General features: G+C 41.6%; 1 protein-coding gene across 1 annotated transcript; it reads right to left on the reverse strand.

Moving 5' to 3' along the window:
* Window positions 1-14,366: 14,366 nt before the first annotated feature.
* On the reverse strand, window positions 14,367-15,761 carry LOC110485144 (interferon alpha-1-like). The gene is made up of 5 exons (XM_021556212.3): window positions 15,636-15,761; window positions 15,453-15,539; window positions 15,171-15,320; window positions 14,993-15,085; window positions 14,367-14,889 (listed from the first exon to the last, which is right to left on the reverse strand). Exons 1-5 carry the CDS (start codon window positions 15,759-15,761, stop codon window positions 14,782-14,784), a joined length of 564 nt encoding a protein of 187 aa, XP_021411887.3. The 3' UTR covers window positions 14,367-14,781.
* Window positions 15,762-18,378: the final 2,617 nt, after the last annotated feature.

An 18,378-nucleotide genomic window follows, 5' to 3' on the forward strand; every position in this document is an offset into this window, starting at 1 on the left:
AAACGGGGTAAAATTTAAAAAATAATAATATATATATATTTTAATCTACATAAGATATATCCATGAAATTCTATGTTGTCCAAATTTGTGGCTATTGACAATATTTTCTGTGAAAAAGGTGAGAATCTGACTCACTTGTTCCTTGAATGTAAATTTGTGTCAGAATTTTGGGAAAACCTTGCAAAATTCTTATTTACCATCATGAACATTACCCATGTTTTTGACATGAAGGATATATATAATATGTTACTTTTGCAATGATAACAAGACCATTGAAATGATTGTGAATTTGTTTATTCTTGTTGCCAAATACTTTATACACAAACAAAAATTCCAGAATTCTATACCAAAATTACACATTTTTGATTGAATTTAATGATCTTGTTAAGACACTATCCCTAATGAACAACAACAAGAATAACATCTTCCTGAATCATTATAATGAGATTTTTGTTTAGAGTGAATACAACTAGAATTTTTTATTTTATAAAAATTATTTTGTTGATATTTGTTGTATGTTTTAGTACTTTCTTGTTAATACCTGTGTTTTGTTTTGTTTTGTTAGACATGTTTGTTGTAGCAATGTAAGTTGTTAATTTTTGTATTATGAATAAAAAAATACAAATAAAAAACAAAGGGGCGAGGGAGGAAGGAATGTTTTTTAAACGGACCACCCTTGGCCGGAAATTTGTCAATCGTTCTATGGTTGTGTTTTCAGCCACCTGTAGCTTGTGGGTGCGTTATATGCATATTCTGTAACTTTGGACCACTGTATCTGGTAAAGGTGTGTCCCAATGCTGCCTTGGTCGAGCCAGGGTTTTATGCTCCAGTCAAGTACTTTTCCGCAGCCCAGGCATCTAAAGCACAGAGAGTCACACACGGAAGAGGCTTTTTACAGAGCTCTCCTTTGAAGGTAAAGGAACCGAGAGAAACTTACTCACATGCTGTAGACTATAGAGCCCCACAGTGGAGGTGTCATAATACCCATAAAACCTAGCGGTCAAACGGGAAAATGGTTTCTCCACTGTTCGTTTTTCCCATAGTGGATTTTAGAAACCCTTAAAATAAGGGTTTTGCTTTGTGTAAGCTTACCCTGGTGTGATGTTTTGATAACCATGTAAATCTCTCTCGGACAAGGTGACTTATATATATATATATATATATTAGGCTCTATTTACTCTGATTCAAAAATGCTAATTGGAGTCAAAGTAGACATGCAAAACTACAAATCCCTGCAAGCTCTTGCACATCATCTCTAGCTGACACCTATGCTAACAGGTATTGTGTCAATTTAAAACTTGCACAACAATTTAGCCAATTTATTCATTACTACATTTAGCTAAGATTAGATAGTTTATCCAGAGATTCTTACCTTTGCCTTGATTCGTCAGTCTTGTCCAGATCATTTGTAGTTCTTTATGATAGCCACATTACTAGCTAATTAGCATTTCATTTTTGGGGGTTAAATACAGGCAAATATATTGATAAAAGTCACCTTGTCCTAGAGAGATTTACACAGTTATCAGGGTAAGCTTACACGAAACACAGCCCTTATTTTAAGTGTTTCTAAAATCCCATATTTCTCCCATATGGGAGAAATTGGTGGGAAAACAATTCCTTGTTTACCACTTTGTTTTATGAGTATTGACTCATACTGCGGTACTCTATTGTACAGTTTAGTGCTTGTAGTTCTCATCAAATCAAATGTATTTATATAACCCGTCTTACATCAGCTGATATCTCAAAGTGCTGTACAGAAACCCAGCCTAAAACCCCAAACAGCAAGCAATGCAGGTGTAGAAGCACGGATGATCAAACATAAATTCCAAAGAGATATGAAAATAGTCTCCAAATTGATTTGATTAAATTGTGTTATTTCATTGCTTATGTGACATATGTGTATATTTTCAACCAAGCACTTTTTTCCCCGTTTTAAAACAACTTCGAGGCCCCTGAGTAGTCTTTCTCATAAGCTGCTGTAAACCATCACATTAACACTTGACCAATAACTAATACCAGACCTTGACCTGTAGATGGCAATGTCTTACCACTCCATGATGATTTGTAGAGCGGCCTCTTAAAGTATTTTTGTAAAAAAAAATGTGAGTAAAGCTTCATTTAAATTGGGGAGAACGCGAAAACGATAGTCCAAGCTCCCGCCACCACTTGAGTATTTTCCCATACGGCTGATTGGGCACATCGTGTCATTCGTGACACATTGAGGCAAAAATGTGATCGTAAAATAACACTCAATATGATTTCAATATATAGGTTCGGGAATAGGGATGACACCGAAACCAGGTATTAAACGGGCCCCGGGGCTAAATTATGAAAGGCCGTAGTATCGATAAGCTTCGACGTTATCGGTTCTGCTTTCGGTACTGGATACATTAAGAAAATAAATGTCCTATTTTTTATTGCTACATAAACGTTATCTTGCACATTGTATCTCACCAACCGTTTCTAATTTGCAATAAAATTAAGACATTCATCTATGATGCATTTTCGCTTTTCCCAACCCAGAAGAGAGCTCACTCTCGCACGTCACAGCACGCTGCTCTTAATCAGTGACGATGGTGGAGAGAACTACACGTTAAAGTGTGGTTACACTTCACCAGAGACGATGCTGACAATGCTCGTTACCACAAGTGCAACAAGACTTTTGCTCGTGTTTCCGCCCTTACAAGCAATCTGTCCATGTACAGACAGAGAAATGCACCATTTTCGACTGCCTAGCTCGTAGTTCATCTCTCGTTGCCCGGTCTACGTTATGTATGTATGCTAGCAGCCTAGAGCCCACACACGGAGTTACAACATTTATGCGAACATCAAAAAGGATCCAAAGTAACCATTAGCCAGCTGATTGTTTAGCTATGGGTGCGTTCATAAATTCAATCACCCATGTAAAGATTTTGCTACTTTTTTGTTAAAGTTTCAGTTGCAATGATCCATCCCACTCCTCCCTCTAATACCACTGGTCCAAGGCAAAGACAAGCCCAAAGCCCCTTCACGCTGTCAGCTAGTGGGAGGATGACTGAGGAGAGGGTGAATGAGTGCCACCTTGCCATGACCAAGTTCATAGTGAAAGGCCTACACCCCTTTGCAACAGTGGAGTCCAAGGGCTTTAGGTAACAGTCTGTCAGTATATATATTGAGTTGTATTACTTTTTAGGATATAGTAGTATAAAAGGGTTGCATGTTAGTCCCATCTCTCCACAATACAATACACAACAACACTAATTCAATAATGATAATTCAACGCATGAAAACTATATTTTCTTTACTGTAGGGAGATGAGCAAGACACCCCCAAATATACCCCTCCCTCCAGGAGTTACCTCAGTGACACATTAATTCCTACCTAGTATGGTGTAGAAAAGGTCAATGTGATCACTGAGCTGAAGGACGTGCCAAAGCTGGCAATCACATCAGACGGGTGGACCAGCCTCTGTCAGGACCACTATCTCACTGTTACAGTGCACTAAACAAGCCAGGGCAGTGTAAAACATAAGGCCCTCCACACCAGGGCAGTGTAAAACAGAAGGTCCTCCACACCAGGGCAGTGTAAAACAGAAGGTCCTCCACACCAGGGCAGTGTAAAACAGAAGGTCCTCCACACCAGGGCAGTGTAAAACAGAAGGTCCTCCACACCAGGACAGTGTAAAACAGAAGGTCCTCCACACCAGGACAGTGCAAGACAGAAGGTCCTCCACACCAGGGCAGTGTAAAACAGAAGGTCCTCCACACCAGGGCAGTGTAAAACAGAAGGTCCTCCACACCAGGGTAGTGTAAAACAGAAGGTCCTCTACACCAGGGCAGTGTAAAACAGAAGGTCCTCCACACCAGGGCAGAGTAAAACAGAAGGTCCTCCACACCAGGGCAGAGTAAAACAGAAGGTCCTCTACACCAGGGCAGTGTAAAACAGAAGGTCCTCCACACCAGGGCAGAGTAAAACAGAAGGTCCCCTACACCAGGGCAGTGTAAAACAGAAGGTCCTCCACACCAGGGCAGTGTAAAACAGAAGGTCCTCCACACCAGGGCAGTGTTTTACAGAAGGTCCTCCACACCAGGGCAGTGTAAAACAGAAGGTCCTCCACACCAGGGCAGTGTAAAACAGAAGGTCCTCTACACCAGGGCAGTGTAAAACAGAAGGTCCTCCACACCAGGACAGTGTAAGACAGAAGGTCCTCCACACCAGGGCAGTGTAAAACAGAAGGTCCTCCACACCAGGGCAGTGTAAAACAGAAGGTCCTCCACACCAGGGCAGTGTAAAACAGAAAGTCCTCTACACCAGGGCAGTGTAAAACAGAAGCTCCTCCACACCAGGGCAGTGTGGATCGATAAGCAGTATCGGTAAGAGTAGTTAAAATCTTAACCATACCCATCCCTACTCATGAAGCCTATTTAACTTTTAATGGAGTCATCTCGGTTTTCAAATCAAACTTTATTTGTCACATGCGCCGAATACAAGAAGTGTAGACTTCACCGCGAAATGTTTACTTACAAGCCCTTAACCATCAGTGCAGTTCAAGATGAAGAAAATATTTACCAAGTAGGCTAAAATAAAAAGTTATGATAAAAAGTAACACAAAAAGAATAACAATAACGAGGCTATATACTGGGGGCACCGGTACCGAGTCAGTGTTTAGGGGTACAGGCTAGTTGAGGTAATCTGTACATGTAGGTGGGGGGAAAATGACTATGCATAGGTAACAAACATGCAGCAGTGTACAAAACGGAGGGGGGAAGTGGTCAATGTAAATTGTCCGGTGGCAATTTAATTAATTGTTCAGCAGTCTTATGGCTTGGGGGTGGAAGCTGTTGAGGAGCCTTTTGGTCCTAGACCTGGTGCTCCGGTACCACTTGCCGTGCGGTAGCAGAGAAAACAGTCTAACTTGGGTGACTGGAGTCTCTGAAAATGTTATGGGCTTTCCTCTTACACCGCCTATGATATAGGTCCTGCATGGCAGGAAGCTTGGTCCCAGTGATGTACTGGACCGTTCACACTAACCTCTGTAGCGCCTTACTGTCAGATGCCGGAGCAGTTGCCATACCAGGCGGTGATGCAACCAGTGCTCTCAATGCTCTCAATGGTTCAGCTGTAGAACCTTTTGAGGATCTGGGGACCCATGCCAAATCTTTTCAGTCTCCTGAGGGGGTAAAGGTTTTGTTGTGCCCTCTTCACGACTGTCTTGGTATGTTTGAACCATGATAGTTCATTGGTGATGTGGACACCAAGGAACTTGAAACTCCCGACCCGCTCCACTACAGCCCTGTCGATGGTTTTATCTTTCAATTGGAAATACTTTGGCAACTTTGTATTTGTAGTTAACTTCATTCTGAAGTGATTGGTGGTCAATGTCAGACAGATGACTAGCCTCAACATCTTGATTCTATGTTTAGCAGAGATCTTCTGTGAATAAAGTGGAAGGGCAAAAAACATCTAACGATGCACTTTGGCTACTCTACGAGTGGTCTGGATCACTTGTAGATGTGCAATGGTTTTTAAGATCGTTACTAACGAAGGCTCTGATGAAACAGATTGGCTACTAAAGATGGTTCTAAAAAGGATTTTAACGCTACAAAGACTCTGGGAAACAAGGCCCTGAACTCTAAGTGAACTAATCATTGGAATCATTTTGAAGATATCAGCTCAGCATATTTTCATGTCTTCCAGGTGCACAGTAGAGCTATAGGCAGGGATATTCTCTGCCATAAGGGAATACAAATGTAATCACACAAAAAAAATCTGACTTCCAGGCAATGGGAAAGTTGTAGTTGGATGCAGGATGGAGCGAGATTATGTCCTACAGGATGATGATCTGGAAGAACTCGTACCACACTGTTCTCTTACAGCAATTATTCCACACATTCGATTGCCATTGTATTATTTTAATTGTTTTCTACCCACATGGGTTGCTTAGTCTATGTATTTTGGCCATTGTAGTATTTACAAAAATTGCCAGTGCAGTTTACATTATTGGCAACTTCACTGGACAGTCACTGGTGTAACATGTATGTATTATTAACTTTAGTATTCTACTTTATGACTTTATGTGACTGCTTATGTCATTGTGTATTCTGCATAACGGAGTCTTGTTGAACTCAAGCGTTAATGAAATCTAAATCAAATCTGATCTCAGGAATCAACATCTTTTCTTTTTATTTCTTTGTCAGGTGAATGACATACCCTGGAGTCAATTTGACCCTGACGGCCAGGAGGAAAATGAGGATATACCGTGGGAACTCAGTGTCAACATGTGACATGTACCTGGAGACAATTCACCTGTGTTCACCTGCACTTACTCTGTTCAAGTTGGTGCCAAACAACAACTTGACATTTCCTGTTACTTTTTAAAGAATGTACCTGGAAAAATTGCATGGAATGTTTTGTAAAACGGTATATCTTGACGTACTACTACTGCATATAACATGCGTTTGAAATTCTGTAGATGTTTATGAACTTTTGACAATTCAATGTTTTATTAAAAGCACAAGTGGTTTCCTTTTATTATGTTCAAGTGTTTGTGTCTCTTAGAGAGAGAGAGAGAGAACTAGGGCAGCCAGTCAGTGTGTTTATGTTTTGTGGTAAAAATGTGCTTAATCATCTAAGTGGATGATTTATGACAATGAGGCAGTAAAGGAGTCACAATCCGCCTGCAGGCACTGAGCATTGGCTCGTGTGTGTGTGTGTGTGTGTGCCCCCCCCCCCCCCCCCCCAGTCTCACCAGCACTATTTACTGTATGCCATGCCACGAGATCATATCACAATGTATCAAAGGGAGTTTTCTTCTTTCATTTAGTTTTTTCCTTTCATTGGTATTCGTTTTCTAATCTAAACATCTGCAGCCATGGATACCAAACCCCTCCCTATTCTAATCTGCCCCTGCGTCATCAGAAGTGTATGAGTGCACGGCAGACTGTTTGACTGGAAGTCACTGTGGCGGATCCGTCATTTTACGATACCATGTTACTGTCTGTCGGGTGAAAGTGTAAACATTTTTTATTTGAAGTTGTCATGGTTTTGGTCTTGAATTACAACGAAGTGCAGTCAGTGCCACATCCAGTAGTAGTATGTTTTCCTTCCTGATTAGCAGGTTTTAGTGATTGACAGCCAAACACCAGGTATAGAACGTTTCAATTTGTTGGCATGAAGTGTAGAGTAATGTGTATTAGTCAGCATTAGACTTGTATCATAGCTTTTCCACACTCCGGTATGATGAGCAATAGCCCTAGTATTGGAATCCAATGAGGAGATGTAACCGGGCAACCATCCACCCATTTTGTCAGCCCAATATGGGAGGGATGTGTCAAAAGTTGGAGTTTCAATCTGTTGTCTGTAAAGGTTACAGTAATCTATATTAGTCAGCATTAGACTTCAGACTTAACCACACTGGTATGATGAAGAATAACCAGACAACCATGCATGGTTTGGGAGAAGACTTACAGTCAGGTTCAAAGTTATTGATACCCTTGATAGACATGAGCAAAAATACTGTATAAAAATATGTTGTGCTTATGTTGTGTGCTCAGAAATAAAATGGGAAATTATATAATTTTATACTAATACAATATTGCTCAGAGAAACAGATTTTGTTTAACAAGTAGCGTTTGTTTTTGTTGAAGATGGGGGGGGGGTCAACATTATTGGCACTGTTTTCAATACTCTAGGATAACAACAGTGAGCCTTTTTGGTTACATGTTTTATGAGATTGGATGTTGGGAGGGAGCTTAGACTATTCCTCCACACAGAATATTTCCAGATCTTTCCTCCTTCTGCTCAGAATGGACTGCCCTCTTCAATTCAAATCACACGTTTTCAATGGGGTTCAAGTAGAGAGACTGAGATGGACATTGCAAAATGTTGATTTTGTGGTCAATTAACAAGGGCTCCAGGACCAGTGGAATCCAAATAACATCAAAGATCCACCACCATATTTTAGGTTTTATTTACCCCTTTTTCGTGGGATCCAATTGTTTAGTAGCTACTATCTTGTCTCATCGCTACAACTCCCATACGGGCTCGTGAGAGACGAAGGTTGAAAGTCATGCGTCCTCTGATACACAACCCAACCAAGCCGCACTGCTTCTTAACACAGCGCCATCCAACCCAGAAGCACCAATGTGTCGGAGGAAACACCGTGCACCTGGCAACCTTGGTTTGCGCGCACTGCGCCCGGCCCGCCACAGGAGTCGCTGGTGTGCGATGAGACCACGATTTCCCTACCGGCCAAACCCTCCCTAACCCGGACGACGCTACGCCAATTGTGCGTCGCCCCACGGACCTCCCAGGCGGTTACGACAGAGCCTGGGCGCGAACCCAGTCTCTGATGGCACAGTTGGCGCTGCAGTACAGCGCCCTTAACCACTGCGCCACCCGGGAGGCCCCGTAAGGTCATTTTCAAGGTCAAAGAGCTCAAAAGTTATTGTCATCTGACCATAGCACCGGTTCCAATCAAAGTGTCAATGCCGTTTATAAAACTCCAGATGGTCAGATGACATAAAAATAGAGCTCTTTGGCACCGAAAAATGGAAGCATATGCAGAAAAGTACCTCATACCTACATTATACCTCAAACCTGAGGGGGCAGTCCATCAGAGCAGACAAAGGAGATCACGGGTCTGGAATGATCAAAGATCCCTCGCAACGTATTCTCAGATCTCTTTCTCTGAGCAATTGTATGAGTATAAAACAATATAATTAACACATTTTTCTTTTCGCATACAGCATACTGTAGCTCAGTATTTGTATATAAAATACAGTAAATAATATAGTATTTTTTGCTCATCTTTATCAAGGGTGACAATAATTATGGACTTGGCTGTATTGGCCAACACCTTTTTGATTTGAGGATTAGAAAAGAAGTGGTTTATTGTCGGCTGCCTAAAGCCACAGGTCTGTGGTATCTTCCAGGGTTACCTTGTTGGTGTCACAGGTGTGGGCTGAAGCTGTGAGTCACTTCACAGCTCACACCTACCTTCGTAGCACTAGTTCTGCTAAATAGCGACTAATAACACGCGTTCTGTGGACGTGGCAGACTGGCGGGATTTTAAAGACAATTATTGGGCCAAGGATGATGAGTGATACTTGACCTCAGAAGAAGATAAATAAATCCCCTATAAGAGACTGAGGTTTACAAAACCAGACGCTGTTTCCTGACCTTGTGAACGTTTTTCCACCTCAATCATATATTTTAGCATTTGAATGATGAGCTGTGCTAAGGTTAATCCATAACTTTGACTTAAAAAAGAAATTAAAACGTTACTATTGCAATAGCGCAAGACTATTCATTTAAATGTAATCTTTCATGGTCAATCAAAATGAGCAATATTCTGTCAAATGTTGACATTTGGCCCTAATTCCATGTCAGACCCATCCAACTTGTCATATTCTAGGGTGTAGTTCCCATACAGATGTACCACAGCATGTATAGCCCCTTCATGAACTTCTACAGTAATAATCCCCTGTGAATCAGATGAGATATTTCTGTTTTAGCCAGCAGTGCTTAAAAATCAGACCTGTGATAATGTACGTCTATGTGGTGAATCATAACACTTCAACACCTTGGCACCTGTTGATTAACCGTGGTGTTTTGATATAGGTCCGTTTCAATCTCAAGTCAGTGAATCATATACTATAAAATATGATTCACCTCCATGTTTCTATTTCAGGTTTACATAATGATCGGTGCAGGGTGTGTCATTCTGTTTACCCGTCTGGTTCCACTAGACATAAATCCTTTGATTCTCAATAAGCTCAACGGGCCCTCAGTCAAACCTCACCATTTGATCAGACTGCACCTAGCTGTAACCTGACATGAACACTTCAGCAATAGGTTACATGCATGTACAGTGCCTTCAGGAAGTATTAATACCCCTTGACTTATTCCACATTTTGTTGTGTTACAGCCTGAATTGATTACATTTAGATGTTTGTTTGTCACTGGCCTACACACAATACCCCATAATGTCAAAATGGATTATGTTTTTCACATTTTTTACAAATTAATAAAAAATGAAAAGCTAAAATATCTTGAGTCAATAAGTACACTCTAAAAATGAAGGGGTTCGAGACGAAACGCACCCATTACATCCCAGTGCATACCCAAATCCTCTCCACCCTGGGATTTTTGGCCACTGGATCATTCCAACGGGAGATTGCGGATCGGTCTGGCATTTCACAACCAACCAGGAGCCGAATATTGCCTGCAGTCCTTCATGGCATTATTTCATTGACCCCCACAATACATACTGTGTCCGTACACTGCTGTGCAACAGGCCAGAGTGAAAAGGGATTTCCATACCGTAGCTGGATGTCATTGTCATTGGAGCAATTGACTGCAACCACGTCGCAGTAAAAGCACCATCAGTGAACGAAATCAACTTTGTCGAAATAAAAGATTTCCATTCTGTCAATGTGCAGGTCATCTGTGATTCACGTTTGGCTTTGTTGACTGTAGTGGCCAAATGGCCAGGTGGGACACATGATTCATTCATTGTGCAGAACAGTCCTTAACCTTAACCTCCAGGAAGGAGCTGTTGAGGATGGATGGCTTATTGGTAAGTGACTTATGTTTTATTTGCAAGGTTTTATTTGCCATGCTTGACCTCTACTGGGAAACAATATCTGAATGTTGAGTTCATAACTGCAGGAGACCGGGGCTACCCATTAAAAACATGGCTGAGGGCTCCCCTCACAAACCCCTCAAGGTACAACCAAGCCCACGCACGCACGCACAAGAACCCCAGTGGAGCGCACCATAGGCCTGCTGAAAAGGGCGTTGGCTGTGCTTGTCTGGGACACGAAGCATACTGAAATCAATAGCAAGGTTTGCCTCTGAAATGACATTCCTTCAAATGCCATTACATGAATTTAATACACTGTGAAAATTCCTTTTTAGGTTTGCTACATTGTGAAGGCACCACAACGTTGCAATCAAAAATGACATTCCACTGAATGATCCACCCAGACCCGATGAGCCCATGCCTGACAGGGAGTGTTTCCCACCACCCGTAGCCCTGGCACTGAGGACCAGTCAATATCATACACCGGGTTTAGGTATCTGTTCTTCCAAATATGGTAATCAAGTCGACAAGGAAAACACATTTACATGGCACCAGATTTTATCGTCTCACATGTTTGTCACAATCAACAAGTTCTTTCAATGATTGATTTATCTCTCTCAGGCCGTTGCATACATCCTCCAGATGCTTTTTCGGTCCAAGAATTGACGTGTTGATCTCTTCTTGCTGTTTCAGTCAAAACATGCGGCGCAGCTGAAGCGCTCGACCAACGAGGACACCCTTCTGGTAGGCCTGTCACACCCTGATCTGTTTCACCTGTCTTTGTGCTTGTCTCCACCCCCCTCCAGGTGTCGCCCATTTTCCCTATTATCCCCTGTGTTTTCTGTCTATCTGTGCCAGATTGTCTTCTTTGTTCAAGCCTACCAGCGGTTTGTCTCGGCTCCTGCTTTTCCTCCCAGTCAATCTTTTCTCGCCCTCCTGGTTTTCACCCTTGCATGTCCTATCTCTGAGCCCACACACCTGCCTGACCACGCTGCCTGAGCCTGCCTGCCGTCCTGTACCTTTGCCATACCTCTGGATTACTGACCTCTGCCTGACCCTGAGCCGTCCTGTGCCTTTCCCCCACTTCTCTGGACTATTGACCCCTGCCTGCCTTGACCTGTCTATTTGCTTACCCCTCTGGGATTATTAAACTATTGGTTATCCGATGTGGTCTGCATCTGGGTCTTACCTTCATCTCTGATAAGGCCTGGGGATGGCTGAGGGGCCAGGCAAATCACCCAAATCTGTGACGTTTTCATTTTTATTAATTTTGTTACATTTATTTTGTCATATATTTGCTATTTATTGTCAATATTTTTTTTATTTTTTAGATGTGGTCCATGTCTGAATATGGTTGCGAAAATAAAGATTGCCTCACCATCAGTTGGTGTGTCTGGTATTCAGGGTATGGGAGAGGGTCCTTAGTGTCACCATCAAAAATGATGCCAGACACTGAGGTCTCTTCAATTATGCTGTAAATGTACTGGTCCATAGCAAACAGTGAAGTCACTCTGCCCTATGATTTCAAATCAAGCCATTTCTTTTTCATTTCATTAACTGTTCTGCACTCAGATGAGGCAGAATTTATCACAGCTCTAACCTGCTCCGAATTGATATTTTTTTGGCAGCTTTAAGGGGAAGGTTTGTGACCATAAATTGTCATTTATGGTGGTTCTTTATGTAATTGAGACTTCATGTGCACTAGCAGAGTATTTTAGAATGTGTCTGATTTATCAAGGCAAAATACTTACACGTGTGTGTAAATCAAGCGTATGAGCAATTGATAAATACCAACTTTTTTGTATTTGCGAAAATGTAAATTCATTTAGAAGCTTTTCTACGCAACGTTGATAAATGAGAACCCCTGGACTTTCTGACAGACCACCCCCAGGTGGTGAAGGTAGGAAACAACGTCCCGACTTCGCTGATCCTCAACACTGGTGCCCCACAAGTGCACGTGCTCAGCCCCCTCCTCTACTCCCTGTTCACCCGTGACTGCGTGGCCTTGCACGCCTCCAACTCATCCAAGTTTGCAGACGACACAACAGTAGTGGGCTTGATTACCAACAACGACGAGATAGCCTACAGGGAGGAGGTGAGGGCACTCGGAGTGTGGTGTCAGGAAAACATCCTCTCACTTAACGTCAGCAAAACAAAGGAGATGATCATGGACTTCAGAAAACAGCAGAGGGAGCACCCCCCTATCCACATCGACAGGACAGTAGTGGAGAAGGTGGAACGTTTTAAGTTCCTCGGCGTACACATCACAGACAAACTGAAATGGTCCACCCACACAGACAGTGTGGTGAAGAAGGCGCAACAGTGCCTCTTCAACTTCAGGAGGCTGAAGAAATTAGGCTTGTCACTTAAAAGCCTCACAAACTTCTACAGATGCACAATTGAGAGCATCCTGTTGGCTGTATCACCGCATGGTACGGCAACTGCACCGCCCTCAACCGCAAGGCTCTATAGTGGGTGGTGCGGTCCGCACAACGCATCACCAGGGGCTACCATCCAGGAGATGAGGTCAGTACAGGTGCATCAAAGCTGAGACCGAGAGACTGAAAAACAGCTTCTATCTCAAGGCCATCAGACTGTTAAACAGCCATCACTAGCACAGAGAGGCTGCTGCCTACATACAGATTCAAATCGTTAGCCACTTTATTAATAAATGGACCACTAGTCACTTAAAAAAAAATGTAACTTTAATAATGTTTACATATCTTACATTACTCATATCATATGTATATACTGTATTTTACACCATCTATTGCATCTTACCTATGCCGCTCAACCATTGCTCATCCAAATCAAATCAAATTAAATTTGATTAGTCACATGCACCGAATACAACAGGTGTAGACCTTACAGTGAAATGCTTACTTACGAGCCCTTAACAGACAGTGCAGTTAAAATAAATACGGATAAGAATAAGAGATAAAAGTAACAAGTAATTAAAGAGCAGCAGTAAAACATAATAATATATACAGGGGGGTGCCGGTACAGAGTCAATGTGCGGGGGCACCGGTTAGTTGAGGTAGTATGTACATGTAGCTAGAGTTAATTAAAGTGACTATGCATAGATGACAACAGAGAGTGGCAGTGGTGTGGAGAGGGGAGGGGGGAGGGGCAATGTGAATAGTCTGGGTAGCCATTTGACTAGATGTTCAGGAGTCTTATGACTTGGGGGTAGAAGCTGTTTAGAAGCCTCTTGGATTTAGACTTGGCGCTCCGGTACCGCTTGCCGTGTGGTAGCAGAGAGAACAGTCTATGACTAGGGTGGCTTGAGTCTTTGACAATTTTCAGGGCCTTCCTCTGACACCGCCTGGTATAGAGGTCCTGGATGGCAGGAAGCTTGGCCCTAGTGATGTACTGGGCCATTCGCACTACCCTCTGTAGTGCATTATGGTCGGAGGCCGAGCAGTTTCCATACCAGGCCGTGATGCAACCACTGCTCTCGATGGTGCAGCTGTAGAACCTTTTGATGATCTGAGGACCCATGCAAAATATTTTCAGTGTCCTGAGGGGGAATAGGTTTTGTCTTGCCCGCTTCACAACTGTCATGGTGTGCTTGGTCCATGTTAGTTCGTTGGTGATGTGGACACCAACGAACTTGAAGCTCTCAACCTGCTCCACTGCAGCTTGGTTGATGAGAATGGGGGCGTGCTCAGTCCTCTTTTTCCTGTAGCCCACAATCATCTCCTTTGTCTTGATCATGTTGAGGGAGAGGTTGTTGTCCTGGCACCACACGGCCAGGTCTCTGACCTCCTCCCTATAGGCTGTCTCGCTGTTGTTGGTGATCAGGCCTACCACTGTTGTGTCATCGGCAAATGTAATGATGGTGTTGGAGTCGTGCCTGGCCGTGCAGCCAGAAGTGAACAGGGAGTACAGGTGTTTCTCACATAGGTGTTCCTTTTGTCCATGTGGGAAAGGGCAGTGCGGAGTGCAATAGAGACTGCCTCATCTGTGGATCTGTTGGGGCGGTATGAAAATTGGAGTGGGTTCTGGGATAATGGTGTTGATTTGAGCCATGACCAGCCTTTCAGCAACAATAGGCACGATTGTCAAATAAATAAATATGTAAATAAACATATAACCTTGAAAGACACATAAATACATGTCTTATATTGCAGTTTGACATGGCACATTACATAATTGTAGAATGGTAGACTATCAGAATCAAGTACAGTATATAAATCAGTTCTGCAAGTTCAAATTCATGTTCTGTTGGACCACAGAAGGCTGTCAGAGTGGTGTATCAGAATGAATTCTAGGGTGTACAGGAGTTCTTTTCGAACCACTTCCCAGGCGCAGTAAGTGAAATTCTGTGAAAATAAAAATGTACTGTTAAGGAAATGTAGTTTTTTTTTACATAGAGATAGTATCTAAACATTGTTTTCCATTATAGTGTATTTGCTTGTACCCTACTTTTTCTTTTAGGACAGCCGCGATGTTCCTAAAGTAGGTATTCAGCATCTTTGCCCTGATTAGATAATCACGTGTGTCCATTCTCCCCATCATCTGACACAAGAAGAAAATAATTCAAATATCACTCTACCACTCTTAAACAGTTAAGCTGTCTGTATTGGCCTAGGTAGGTACTCACACACTCGCTCTCTTCAATCTGACGGTAGATAATGTTCTGAAAATACTCCAACTTCTGTTGGTCCCACATTGTCGGCAGTTCGTCAGTTCCGAACAATGTGTCGATGTTCTTCAATGTTTCATATATAGACTTAGCACCACTGCTGCTCAACTGAAACGGACAACAATAATTTCAAATAACATAAATGGCATCGTAAAGTTGTCTGTCTACTTTCTAATCCTAACAGTTGCAAATACTCTTTCATGCTGTAAAGGACATTTGGATATGCGCCCATGCGCTTACCTGTGGCTCGCCGGAGGATGCGAAAGCAGTGGCTGGGAATGCCATGAAGACATTCTCCTGCAGGCACTCCAGTGGAAAATGACCTCCCTGAAAGAAAGAGAAAACACAGAAGTCAGGTTGAGCTATTCAGTTAAACATAGTTGGATAATACATCTCAAATCAAAAGTAATTTATAAAATCTACCATGTCTCTCAGTAGAAGGTAGGTTGTTCCCACAAGATGTCGTTGAAGCTTGCAAGGCATGGGCATCGAGAAAACTTGCGCGAGGCAGAGGAAGGTGCTCATCCAAGTGATAGTCTGATGTGCCATTCTTATGGTAGTTACATGATCTGCAGCAGATGGTCATTGTTAGTTGAATATAATCCTGAAAATGATTCATTCGTTGAAACCTGAAGCAATGATCATCTGATGTATATTGACTCACCTGTTGCCAGTATAGTACACATTTCAGAATGTCGTTTGTCTTCTGATAGAGTCAGAATGTTGTGTTCTGTGTTCTGAACCCATATCTGCGGCTTCGTTTAAATTGTAAGGATTTCCCTTTCGCATCCTCCACTTTATTTATTTTATTTTATTTCACCTTTATTTAACCAGGTAGGCCAGTTGAGAACAAGTTCTCATTTACAACTACGACCTGGCCAAGATAAAGCAAAGCAGTGCGACAAAAACAACAACACAGAGTTGTTACACATGGGATGAACAAACGTACAGTCAATAACACAATAGAACAACCTATGTACAGTGTGTGCAAATGTAGTAAGATTAAGGGAGGTAAGGCAATAAATAGGCCATAGAGGCGAAATAATTACAATTTAGCGCTAAGAATTCTCTCTCATAATGTGCCTAATGTGTCCTCAGTAAGCTAGGTCTAAACAATGTCACTCATCAGCCTTGCGAAGGCTCAAACATTGCTAAAACAGAGAGAGGGGGAGAGGGGGGAGATATATATATATATATATATATATAGAGAGAGAGAGAGAGAGAGAGAGAATATCCACACTTAAATGAATGCAGTAGACCTCTATATGTCTTTAATCATCTGAATAATATCGGCAACCTAGAACCAAATCTCTGCGTTAACATGAACATGTTTTTACATATTTTTTGTGGTTACTTATCTAAATAAGTGTGTTGCCAGTGTGTTGCGACAACCTTATCGTAGATTTATCAGAAAATTACGTAAAACATTTAAAACGTTCTAATAGGCATACTACAACATGCAATCCTCATGGACGTGCTACATCGTAAAAAAAACATCCTGTTAATATACGGTAAAAGTCTGGCAGCATGGGTGCCGGAAATAGACTGCAAAACTACAGACTAAAAAGGAACATATATAATCTGTATAAAAACGGTGATTTTACTTTACATCAAATAAAGTTTATTCCTGCAGTTTTACGACATGAACTCCTATTTTTTTACATTGAGTCCTCTTTTCTTTTGCTGGCATTGGTTGTGAAAATAAATAATTGGCCGGCTAAAAACAGATTATGATCATCATTTTTGACAAAAAACTGCTCTCAATCGAACTGTTATCAGTTGTGAAAATAGAGAATTAGACAGCTTAAACCCAGAAATGACTCCTGAATTGATGACAAAATATAGCTAGAACACAGATATTTGTCACAATATTACAAAAAACTACTCTCAATATAACTGGTATAAATTGTGAAAGCAGGTCATCTAAATAAATTAAATAATTCCTTAATTGATGCCAAAGTTACACAAAAATACAGATAATTGTCATAATATTACAAACACCTACTCTTGATCTAACTGGCATCAGTTGTGAAACTAGAGAATTGTTAATCGAAAAAAACAGATATTACTCCTTAATTGATACCAAAGTCCACACAAAAATACAGACAATTTTCATAATATTACAAAAACGACTCTCAACTCAACTGGTATCATTTGTGAAACTAGAGAATTGGTCAGATAAAAAACAGACACAACTACTTAATTGATGACAAAATAAAGCTAGAAAACAGAAAACTATCATAATATTACAGAAATGTACTCTCAATGTAACTATTATTGGTTGTGAAAATAAAGATTTCTCCAGCAAAAAATTCTAAATAACTGACATTACACAGGGATTTCCTTATATATATTTTTGCAAGATTTATTACGTATATTAAGTTATTCAATACACGTTCAAACCTTAACCTGTGCGTGCAGTTGCATGGCAGAGAGGTAAAGGGGTAGAAAAGGAGGGATGGGAGAGGTGTGTTAAGAAGAGGGGTATCAGGTAAACTCAGTGTACAATCTAGAGGCGAAAGAAACGCACACCTATTTAGGCGAGGTGCTGGCTAGCGGAGTAGAACGCTTGAAAAATTAAAGGAGAGCCGCACACTCTAGGAGCTCAGATGCAATTTTTGAATAACCTGATAACCAACAAGCTGTCTTCATCAGGTTGTAATGACAAACACTGCGGGGTGACTAGCTTATATAGTGTCAAAGGACACACACAGGTGGCTGTAATCATGACCGGGTGTGGCCTGATATCGTTGGTTAATTCTCATATATTAAAAAAGCATACAAAAAACATAAATGGATAGCATACGCTCATAGATACCATTTGGCTACATAAGCCTACAAACATTTACAATAGGCGAAATCACAATAATCACAAGAATGGCTTCAGATCAAAGTCTACGTTGAGACCGAAGGGAGTAAGGGTCTTTAAATTAAAGATCCAGGCAGCCTCTCGTTTTAACAATAAATTGTCGAGGTCACCCCCTCTCCTCGGCAGGGTGACATTTTCGATGCCAATACAACGTAGAGATGAAATCGAGTGGTTTTCTTCCAAAACGTGGGTCGCAACTGGGTAAGTCGAGTTTTTGCACCTAATGATGCTCCGAGATACGTACTTTTAATTCGCACTTTGTTTTACCCAGATCATTTTTACCACAAGGACAAGTTA

This window comes from Oncorhynchus mykiss, chromosome 13 (assembly GCF_057628025.1).
Source record: "Oncorhynchus mykiss isolate SJ-2025 chromosome 13, ASM5762802v1, whole genome shotgun sequence".
In the NCBI taxonomy this organism is placed as follows: domain Eukaryota; kingdom Metazoa; phylum Chordata; class Actinopteri; order Salmoniformes; family Salmonidae; genus Oncorhynchus; species Oncorhynchus mykiss.

Bases quoted from the DNA above. Each gene is read 5' to 3' on its own strand.
- LOC110485144 (XM_021556212.3), bottom strand. From the start codon at position 15,761: ATGGCACATCAGACTATCACTTGGATGAGCACCTTCCTCTGCCTCGCG. The intron at 15,321-15,452 runs GTAAGCGCATGG...TGTCCGTTTCAG, and splicing joins CATCCTCCGGCGAGCCACAG to TTGAGCAGCAGTGGTGCTAA. The intron at 14,890-14,992 runs GTAGGGTACAAG...TTATTTTCACAG, and splicing joins CGGCTGTCCTAAAAGAAAAA to AATTTCACTTACTGCGCCTG.